The 11,714-nt window shown below is 42.9% G+C and overlaps 1 protein-coding gene across 2 annotated transcripts; it reads left to right on the top strand.

The window, feature by feature from the left end:
* The first annotated feature begins 1,304 nt into the window (after positions 1–1,304).
* Positions 1,305–9,371, top strand: skida1 (SKI/DACH domain containing 1). Of its 2 annotated transcripts, XM_084703851.1 has the most exons (2): positions 1,305–3,531; positions 9,243–9,371. In XM_084703851.1, the coding sequence occupies exons 1-2, from the start codon at positions 1,305–1,307 to the stop codon at positions 9,290–9,292; spliced, it is 2,277 nt and encodes a 758-aa protein (XP_084559977.1). In that variant the 3' UTR covers positions 9,293–9,371. The 2 variants fall into 2 exon arrangements, with proteins under 2 accessions (XP_084559977.1, XP_084559976.1); XM_084703850.1 differs by lacking the exon at positions 9,243–9,371 and having other exon boundaries at positions 1,305–6,660.
* The last annotated feature ends 2,343 nt before the right edge of the window (positions 9,372–11,714 follow it).

Below are 11,714 nucleotides of genomic sequence, written 5' to 3'. Positions count from 1 at the left end.
CACACCGTATATACACACACACACACACACACGTACGTACACACACACGTAAGTACACACACACACACACACACACACACACACACACACAGATACACGCTCACACAACCAAACACAACACGCAATGTTTTGCCAATTCTTTCGTCGCTCCAGAAATTATAACAATGTAGACTAAATCAATGGACAGGCTTATTACATTAATTAATCAAATACAAAAATAACTGTGTTTATGCAAATAATTTACTTGGGCTAGCCTAGGCTACATGAAGACCGATACATTTCGGGAGAAGCAAAACATTTTAAATGTAAAAACTCAAACAATAATATGTGCTTTTTATTCAAGAATTCTTGGAAACAATCGTGCTTTTTCTTTAACATGCAGACAGAAAGCTACATTTTGGGGACATGTTCACCAATATTCACTATTGGTCCCGTTAACAAAGCTCATAGGCTATAGATGAAAACGTCTAAGCCTATCCCACAGCCCAAGTCAAGGAACATTTTTTTCTTAAATCCCATACCAATACTGAAATATGAACATGTCAATTCGGTGTTATTTACTTAAACAACGGAGGTGGAGGGTACAATAGTAAGCGATGGTAATAAGGGGGGTGGGGGTGGTCAGTGGGTGGAATATCCATTTTTATTGCATCACCTGTCAGCGTCGTCCAATCGGCTTCCACCGCTAGGGCATTAATTGATGAAGGTGTCCCCGGGTTCTTGTACCACCCCTCTGTCATTTTATTTGTGGTTAACCCAGCAGCCAGAATAGCAGCTGCATTTAGTCTCTTATTCTCTCTCTCCCTCTCTCTCTCTCTCTCTCTCTCTCTCTCTCTCTCTCTTTCTCTCTCTCCCTCCCTCTCTCTCACCCTTGCTCGCTCCTGCTCTCTCTACCCCTCTCTCTTCTCTTTTTTTATCCCTCTCGCTGTGGAAGTGGCGTACACCTTCCCCTCGCCCTGCTCTCGGCCAGAGGGGAGTGGAGCCGGCAGAGGCAGGTAGGGGAGAGCAAACAGACAGCAGCCGGCCTGCCTGGTGGACACATCAGGCGCTTGTCTCTACCATGCTGGGTCCGGACCACACTCAAGGCACGGATAGTCGGCTTATGCAAGCCATTCAACACCAACTCCATTTAACTCTACTAATGTCAAAGTTTGGTTCTTCATAACGCAGCGGCGTGGAGATATAGGAGACTGTACTGCCGACTCATCATGACTTGACAACTACACATGAAGTTTATTCATTTTCTACTAGGAGACAGCCCACCGAGTGAAATGCAGGGATTGATACAATAGAGAGAGAGAAACATGGGAGACTTGAAGTGTGGTTTTGAGGAAATGCAGGGAGTCAAACTGGGATACCTGCTTATCAAAGGCAAACAAATGTTTGCTCTTTCTCAGGTCTTCACTGACCTTCTCAAGAATATTCCTCGGACCACTGTTCACAAGCGGATGGATCATTTAAACGTTAAAAAGCATCACTGTGATCTGGAGGAACTGCGAAAGCTCAAAGCAATAAATTCTATTGCCTTCCATGCGGCTAAATGCACTCTGATATCGCGGGAGGATGTAGAGGCTCTCTACTTTTCATGTAAAACAGAGCGCGTGTTAAAATCCAACAAAAGGAAGGTAAAAGGGAGTTCCCCGGGGGATGCGCGAGAGGAATTGCTCCACAAGGACACACGCGCCAGGTCATGGAAGGAGAAAGTTTGGTTCAGTTTGCACAGCGTTCCTCAGACGCTGCCCCTTAACAACAAAGCCGGCAGCCGAGAGATCCCTCAGCTTCCCGACTCCAATCTACCTCAAATTTACAATAAAAAACACAATCAGGAATACTCTTCGGTCTCGGAGCCCGATTACAAACCCTTTAAAAACTATGAAACAGCTCAAATAACCGGAAATTGTGTTTCATATAACCAGAGACATTCGTTTTTCAGGACGGTAGTGAATCGGCAGCCGGTGTTCTTTCAGTCCGCCATTGCTCAGTCTAAACTCTCGGGCGCAGCTACCGACCTACTTCACAAAAGGAAGAGGAGACGCGAGGAGGGCGGCTGCAGGGACAGCGCTAGGCGGTCGTGGAGTAGGAACAGACACACACATCAACCCCCGGTCGTCCTTGTGCAGCCAAAGTGCTGCAGCAAGCCAAAAAGACACAATAACGAGAGTTTGGGGGCATTTCACCTCGGCCACGAATTTTACCTGAACCACGGGTCTCACCACCAACATCATGGTTTCCAGGAGAGCTGCAGCAGCGACACGGAATCAAGTTCCTACTCGGAGAGGGTCAACAACGACTCAGATTTCGGCTCGAGTTTGTCCAGTAGTAGCAACTCAGGGACTTCTGATGAAGAGCTGGAGGACAGTCCGTCTGAGAGTTCGGACATCAGCACGGACGAGGAGAGCTCGTCTCAGTCCGACTCTAGCTCCGTGTCCAGCCTGGTCTCTGTCCAGAGTATCCGCTTCAGACGGGCCAGGTTCGCTTCTCTCCCCAAAACAAAAACCCTCAACTCTAAAACTTTGGTTCTGCAGCCGACCTTCCACTACAACCAGCAGTTGCCGCCACCCAGGACCCCCGACCAGGTAGGGAAAGCGGACGCGGACAGGCTGAGGAAACACCAGAGACATGACTCAGTCAACAGGGAAGCTAAGCAAGACACGGAAGTACAGCAAACCCCCAAATTTGTGTCTCCTGGACGAGGGAGCCTTTTTACAGAGACCGTAGGGGGGGACGTTGCAGACGTGCACTGTGACCCAAAGAGTGCTGGTCCAGTGAAAACAGGCTTTTACGCACAAGGCCTCTCACCCAGCGCGAGTAGAAGTAAGGTATTTCCCCCATGCAGGACTCCGGGTGTGGCGGGCGGGTGCCCACCTGGACCAGGGTCACACTGCACTCATCTCAAAGAAACGAAGTTCCTCAAATCGACAGACAGCCACCTTTCATTAGCCATGAATCTAAAAACAGAGACAAAAACGGGGCCTTTCTTGAAATTACCATCTCCACTGAAAACCATCAAAACCGAGCCGGAGGAATCCCTGGTGTCTATGGGGCCCCACTCTGAGAACAGCAAGGCGGCTAAGACACTCCCATCAGTCCTGCAGAATGTGAAAATTAAGGTGGAGGAGAGCAGTAAGGAATATGAATACTCGAGCCAGGCATCTAGATTTCAATGCAAAGGAGACGAGGCGGATGTCAACAATGCCCGGTACCCCGGCGGTGACATCAAACACGCGGACTATTTCAACTATAAGACTAAAGCCATTGAGAGCTCCGCCGGGGCTCCAAAGTCTCCCTCCCTTCAGGAATGTAGGAGCACTCAAGACACTCCTTGTCCCGAGGAGGGGGAGTACAAGAATGGCGCAAGGGTCAGGAAAAACTACAGGACTTTGGTGCTGGGGGAGAAAACAGGGATTTCGAGGACGCAAACTAAACCGAATGCGTCTAAAGTTGACAAGACTCCGTGTTCTCGTCCCGCAGGTAAAGCGGATAATTCCGAGGGATATACAGAGGAGTTAACAGGAGCGAGTAAACGAAAACGTACGTTCAACAATGTAGCGTCATCTCTAAAGAGGTCTTTTAGTTTCATGGCGAATTTCCCTTCTCCTCCGTCTCTGGTCGTTGGCAGCGACGGGGATTTGAGCCCCGCTTTTTCTTTGAACTCTCTGAGGGACAACCGGCCGCCCCCGCGCTCACACCCGGTGTGGCACTGGCAGCCCGGTGGCCGGCCCGTGTCTCCCCTACCAGCACCAAAATTCAGGAAATGTTAAGGTGTTTGTTTTCTTCTTACAAATACAGAGTAAAACACCGCGTGCAGGCGAGCCTGTTTAAACGGTCTGCAAAAGTGTTTCAAGAGTCCTAAATAAGCCCGGGGTGCTTAGCAACGTGTAGCATTTTGGGATTTATTTTCTTCATTGGATGGATTTTAAACATTCGACGTTTTTATGAAGTTTGGGTATTCTTGATGCACTCTGCAAGCGTGTAAACGCCAAGCATCTGTCACAACCTCTTGGGTTTATGCTGGGAAACTCAAAATAAGATGTAAAAATAGGCTAGTTCTACACACATTTAGCCTTTCAAAAGGTGTTTTACCTAATTCACGAAAACTATTGTTTCTCACGTCTAGCTCAAAAACGATGGATTATACCATGATAGGCCTACCTTGGTTTCAGTGAAGTAAACATTAATTTGTGCTTTGTCAGTGAGAGGGAAAGGGTAACCTCTGTCGTAAAAATAACACCCCATGTTGGTATTTAGGCCTGCTCTTGTTCAAACACTAGCGGAAACGGTTGGTCTCCACCATCAAACACAATCAGGTTTCGCTACTCAGTGCCACCCACTTCTTTACATTTCATAGGTCATTTTCCAAAACGTGTGGTTGTTTTCATGATTTGCAATGATTCTATTTTTTGATGGGAATAGCTACTCGCTTAGTTAGGCTACTTCTCAACATACGTTAAATCCTTTTTTAAATGGGAATTACTTTGAAGAACCTAATCAAATCAGCCTATGCATGTTGAGGGAGTCTGTGGACTGGGATTGGGACGGAGGACCTGCAGATGCTTCTGAGTGGCTGTGGTCAGCTTTCCCCTGTTTTTATTTAGGCTATTAAAAGTATTTCCTGGGGTGCTTCTGTTGGATTGTGCACAGGCAGAACACGCAGCCAAGAGTTTAGAACAGGCCAGAACACAATGCCTATATGTGTGCCGACAATCAGAGGGACAGGGATAAGCCTCGAACGCCTAAATAGTGAAAACAACGTTCTTGTAACAACTGACTTTTCTTAATCTTAAAAAAAGAAGAATCTGTCCAATGTGTTGGATTGGGATTGGCAAGAGGTCACGCTACTCAGAATACAAACACCAAAACGATGTCTTAATTCAAACCTTACAGCCTAATGTTATTTAGAAATAGACAAAAGCACAAGTGGGTAGAGGCTCACATGCCTTGCACTTTGATACAATTCAAGGTATAGTCAGTATAGGGTGGTTTAAAATGGATGTCTGGGGAGGAAATGTGTGCTAATGTCCACTGAAATATTTCGCTTAAAATACTCTGCCGATATGATGTAGTCTATGGGTGAAACCAGCTGGCTACGATTGCTATTTAGCTTACGTTTAGTTATTCCTATACTTCTTGTAGTCTATCTGCAAGAATACAAAATGGACCAGCACACCTGCATACATACTAAACTGACGAATATGAAAGCAGGGATAACCAATTAGATTACTGTGTAATTGTTTACAACAGGTAGTCTGTCAAAACGTAATAGACTCAAATAAATCTTCATCATTTAAAATAACAAAGTTATGTTTATAAGAAATAGGCTAGCCTAATTGGCATGCCAGATATGGTATTCCCCTTAGTCATGATTAGACCTATGGCTAGACTGCGTGTCAGCCCTTTTCCAAGTAGGCTGTAAACCACCACAATAACAAATAGGCCTACGTGTTTTGGAAATACATACGCAGGTCCACAACATACTACTTTTGTCGAGCCACGTGAACTTTGTAAATATAGCCTTTGAATCGTGGTTGTTAAATGAATGTAGGCCAACCTATATAGCTTCGTTTCTACCATAATATTCAATATGAAAACGCAGTCAACCCAAAAAAATAAAAATAAAAAATAAAAGGGGGAAAAAACGAAGTTATAGGCTACCTAAACTGCAGTAGTTTAGCGTGGACGTGTAGGTTTCTCTCATGCACAGCGCGCTGAAAGCCTTTTCTGTCAGTCACAAAGAGAGGCCCAGCTTTAAGCCTGTCAGATCAAAACAAACGCAAAGCCGGTGATGATGTCACGGATCGCCAGAAGTAGGCTATGTAACAGCAAATACAGCATCCATAAACAAAGAAACCATAGAATTGGTGATTGTAGAAAATTGTTCGCAAACTCTGTTTTGCTCTTTGCTTAGAGTGTGTCTGTGATTGTCTGTATAAATTGCACCTCTACCCTCTCTCTTTTCTTTTCTGCGGCCTTCAGTCTATATGTGGCCCACATTCTCCTTTTGAGAGGTTATAGCCGACAATTCTGGCTGCAAAATATAAGTATTTTAAACTAGTTCTACATTACAATACGAGTTGATGCTTGCATCCTTAATGGTGGTAGGGGGGAAATGGGGGTTGGGGGGATTTCATGCTTTGCACGAGAGAAGCTTTCACCTCCTAATCCGCGTGTCAAAAGTGTAGCGCATTCGACGAAGAGGGATACACAGATCCACGTTTCTCATGTGTACCACCCGGCTGGACTCGGCAGTTCTCACGCCGAATTCAAAATGCCTCACGAAGGGAAGGGGATGTTGGAAATGGAGGGTTGGGAGGGAGGGGCCTTCCACCATAAAGACAAATAGCTCTCTGACAGTGACGCTATCAATGTAAACAATTGCATCGTGTTGCGGCTCCAGGCCCCTCCCCTCCATCTCCTGCTCTTTACCTCCTTCAGCTATAGCTTCTTTTTTTATACTCTACTTGAGGTCAGGGTTTTGACATGAACATTTGAAGTCACTGGTTGTTTATATACAAACTTAATATTTATTTTTGTGATTTTTTTTTCTTTTTCTTATTGTCATTGTTGTATATAGGACAAATGCACTCGAAATGAGAACTTGAATGACGGATTTCTTAAGCACTTTCCCTTTGTTTTGAGTTATGAAGTATTCATTAAAGGCGATTGAGTGTGACATACGCTGCGTATTCATTGTTGTAAGGACCATCACACATCATTCATTTTGATGGTGCACTACATGGCTGTGACTGCGATGAAGTGGCCCAAACACGAGACCTGTTGACAGAGCATTCATATGGCCTAATGATCTATACAAGCGCTAATTCCGTCACACGTTGCCTACACGTTGCGTATAAATACAGTATTATCATAGCTTTCACATTGGGACTGATAATCTGAGGTTAAATTCAGTTTCTTAACTGGGGGACAACTGGCAGCGATATTTTCAGATGGGAATATGTAAGGCTATCCTGTTTGTGATTTAAAAGAGAAATTGTATCTCTTTAGCTCAAGGAGAGATTATGTATGAGTAACTCTGGAGAACAGAGTGGTATATGCATGGACCCAACTAGACCGTCCAAAACATTTATAGTGAATCGTATTTATTTAGCCACCAAAACACGCATTGTGCACACATTTCCAACCACCATACATTATCAATAATGGTAGACTTTGTGGGGTTTCACACGCTAGACAATGTTAGACCCAGCACATTGTGAAAATATAACCACACCGCTAACCACATCATCTGCGTAATGGAAAACCTTTCACCTCCGATCATGGCAGTTCAGGTTCTAATATTAGTAGACATCGCCATATAAGCCTAGTGCATGTGTGTACCTCTGACTGTTTCCCTTATTGATTAATGAGGTTTTCTGGTAGGCTAAAAACCAGAGGTGGGTGTAGGGCCCAGGGCTGACGCAGTGTCAACCAGCTCCTAGCCTCCCCGCGGTAAGGAGCTGGCTTGGCGATAGTGCCGTGGCCACATGCTAATGAGATGTTCCAGAGAAGGCCGATGCGGGGTTAAATTCCGGTGCGGATTGCGAACCAACAGAGTGTAACTTCTATAGAATACCGATAGACAGGCTACACAGCGAGGGCCCGAACCAGTTTAATCACAAGTTGGATTAAAGAAAATACTTCGGCAATTTCCTAAAGAGTTTGGCTATTCAATCAGTCACAATAGCCCCGTGGTCTGACATCACAAGCGAGGCACTTCATACAGTTTTTCCACCACGTCCTTGTTTGGTAAACTTAGTTAGGATTCATGCTGACGGACACTGTCTGCCTAGGTCAGCACATTGCATTGATCTTTGAGACCATTAAATACGGTGGCCGTAAAAGGCTGTCAGGACATTTTTATTTCCAATCTCTCAACAGTGAAGAGGACAGTATTCGCCTCCGTTAGCCTATTTAAAAGGTCTATTTTACAGTCTATAAAAAATCCCTGAACGTTTTCATGTATGGGTATAAAACGTATGAATTTGGGCTGACAACGACCACTCAAACTCTCTTGTCCGCAAAACATATTTGATTGTTGAACCTTAAACGAAGTTTTGGCCTGTGGTTTTAGTAACCAACACACGAGTGCACGTGGACGCGCACGCCCTCAAAACCCACACACAGAAGCGCAAGCATTTCACACACGCACGCTCGTGTGATTACAGTTGCATTGGTCTTTTATGTGGCACATAACAATGACTAAGTCATGTTCAAGTTGAATGCTATATCATTGCCATACCAACAAATATACCTTAGGCCATATATTTATAAAAACACAATGGATTTGAATCTTGGTCGTGTCAATGTGTCATTGAGAAGATAAATACACGTATTGTCTATAACCCACCTGTTAACTTGAACCTTTGTCCATATGACTGATGACTATACTTGAAATTGATTGGCCACATTGCAGATTTTTACCAATCTGACCAACAACGCGTTTTGCGTCATCTTATTTCTTTTTATTTCTTTATTACTTTGTTTCACGATAAATCCAGTTGCCAGTTATCTAAATGTATTATTCAATTTTTAACTCTCTGCTTATAGACTATGGTAATTTATTTATTCATCATGCATTTAATATCTCGTCCATTGCTCAAGTGTTCCCTAAATTGTAAAACATGCTTAAAGTAATATAACTGTTCAAAGAACAATATTAAACGATATAGGCTACAGGCACTTTACATTCTATAACGTTATGTAGCTAACAGACAATCTGTCTATTTACAAAAATGTGCCTATACGTAAAAACATAAAATAAATAGTTTGGGGATAAATATATCTTTACTAATGTAATGGGGTAATCGTATTACTTTTATGATGGTGTGGATATTAGGTCAGGAAGTGTGTGTGTGTTTGAGAGAGAGAAAGGGGGAGAGAGAGAGAGAGAGAGAGAGAGCGACATAGAGAGAGAGAGACATAGACAGAGAGAGAGAGAGACAGAGAGAGAGAGAGAGAGAGAGAGAGAGAGAGAGAGAGAGAGAGAGAGAGAGAGAGAGAGAGAGAGAGAGAGAGACAAAGACAGAAACAGTCTTTATTATGTGTGCGCGAGGGTATCCGGCAGCCGCGTGTGACCTATATTTACCCCACGCGGAAGCAAAGAGGCCCAGCGCTCGCAGTCCAGCACCTCTCTTTTGCCGCATGCGCTGCGTTGTGACAGAGAACGTAAATATCGTTAAAAAGTACCTTCTTGCAATTTAGCCTAATGTACCTCGTGGCGTTGATCACTGATGTGTGTTTTACAGAAACAACTTCTGCTGATGGCGATAACGTCTTCTGCGAACACTACCACTGAACAAGGGTTTGGTGCTGATTTCGACATGTTCTGTTTTTTGGTGTGGAGGAAGAAGTTAAAGGCGACCGCATCATAGGCCTCAGAGAAGGCCAACTCATTTTACATTTCATGAATTATTAAAATGTTTATATAATTCCCATATGGGACAGGCCTAGTTGTTTTATTTGAAAGTGCATAATCAGTGTGTTTATTGTTTTTGAGTTTACGATTAATGGAGACTTATGCTGAATTATTACATCATCACCGGTTATAAACCATAGATTGTTAGAATATATATATTGTGTAGGTTGGACCTGTAAACTTAAAATATATGTAAATTCCATAAATAGGCATTTAATCTATAAAATGTAATCTTAATCAAAACCAATAGGCCTATAGGCCCATAACTATCCGGCAGTTTCTTCATGCAGTGTCCTTAGTTCAGTCCTTGGATAGACCTGTCGCTCCGTCTTGTCCTGGGACTATTCTGCCGAGATTGGCGGTTGTTGGGCCGGATAGATGAAGGGGGATGTGCCCGTGGAACAGCCCTGCACGGAACCCAAAAAAACAATAAGCTACTGCGCGAGCTCTAAACACTCTCCTATCAGTTGTAAAAGTGCCCCCTGATTAGATCAAATGCCCGAAAAGCCAGATGAATCGTTAGATCGATAGAGCAACATAATTCCAAATTTACGTTTAAATATCCATCAAAACATGAGTGATGTAACATCTGGTGTTATAGAAAACCCCACAGCGTGCACGAGTGATCAAGAACGTGCAGGTTTATTGCATGGAAGACAGATGAGAGTTGCAGTTGCAAACTAATGAGAAATCTTGTATGGAAGAACATAAATTGTAATTCGCTCATAGGAGTTGAATACAACATCGTGGAAGAAGTTTTGGCGACAACTGAAGCTGAGGAATAAAATGTTTATTTTGGTCAATGTGCATTTTCATATTTTGTCTCAGATTGTGTCCAGACTACAGATCCAATGAATAACTTTCAGACAAATCTGCAAATATGCTATAGTGGATTAAGAAGAAGTCACGTGGGCTACGTTGGGTGGTTGCGGGAGGTCGCTCTTCAATGCGGCCTGAGGGAGCAAACCATGTAGCCTAGTCGAGTACTCGCGGCTCGTCACGGAGCTCAGCGCGATTTTGGAGATGATCTGAAGGAACATGGACAGGATTTAATATGTGTTATGTGTGCTTATTTAACATTTACTGACAAATAACAATTAAATCGATTTTATTCATACAGGCCGACATTGTAACTGATGAAGTGCTTTAGGCTGGTGAAATGGCCATAGCTGTGAAATATTATTTGTGTTGCTTGTCATGAGACACTATTCAATCTGTAGCCTACCACACGGCCAAAGTTCAGGTTGCAGTCGCAGTTCACTTTACTTAAGTGTAGATATCTTCAATAACTTTCCAACAGTTGCATTTCTGAATCAGTCAACATCTTGGAGTTATGAGTGACCTAAAGTTTAAGGGACTCGAGCTAGCTCTGAAAAGGTAGCACTATACTGGCTGGAGCAATTGTTTTTGCTGTATGATTATTAATATTAATATAAGTGGAGTTTATTTGAATAATCATAGAAAATTATTTGACGATAAATACTATTTATTATTATAATACTATCTTATATTTGGGGTATTCATTTTTTATTTTTTATGTTTAATTCTTCTTTGAAAGCAATTTGAAAGAAGTTATTCTGAAACAGTCTCGTGAAGCATAAAGGATTGGTATCTAGAAACAGCTGGAAGTGTAGAATATTTGTCTGTCATTTTTTATTTTTTATTTCACAAAATTAAAAACGTCTCTTAAAATGCTTCCTCTAAGTTATTGATGCAATCTAGTTAAAATAGGTTGCTTTTGTTAGTGTTGCATAGTTGTGAAGTCGTTACTTTGTACTGAAATGGTGGTCAGAGTGGTAAAGGGATAGATATGCACTTCTGACCATTGATCTTCTGCAATGTCTTTGGATAAAAGCGTCTGGTAATTTAATAAAAATGCAAAATGTTACTAATAGGCTTACGTAAATAACCTCAGACTCTGCTGTGTTGACTTAACATAGAAGTTTATACAATGTCTCTGGAGGACATTGTAGAGGCGACTAGACCTACAATCTGTGCATGTAGGCAAATTTCCAACATGGCACATTATTGCATATCAAATCAAAATTAAATCAAACATTTTTTACAAGCTGTATCACATACACCCATAGAACACGGAGCACCGAAACCAACCTAAACCCTCAAGGAAACAAAAAAAAGATACTTGGGAGGATCAGTTCAACAAGAGCTCCCCTCCTCAGAGACGGTTGGTGATACAGAGAGGTGCAGACCAAGGTAGCCTCAATTGTACAGGATTTATAAACCCCTCTCTCCCCTACATAGACCAGACCGTTTTTTTTCAAAACTATTCAATGTGTATTTT

The sequence above is a fragment of the Hypomesus nipponensis genome, chromosome 8 (assembly GCF_054491055.1).
Source record: "Hypomesus nipponensis isolate SF chromosome 8, ASM5449105v1, whole genome shotgun sequence".
Classification (NCBI taxonomy): domain Eukaryota; kingdom Metazoa; phylum Chordata; class Actinopteri; order Osmeriformes; family Osmeridae; genus Hypomesus; species Hypomesus nipponensis.
The sequence above is the reverse complement of the archived record's forward strand: the minus strand, read 5'-3'. Positions and strand labels throughout refer to the sequence as shown.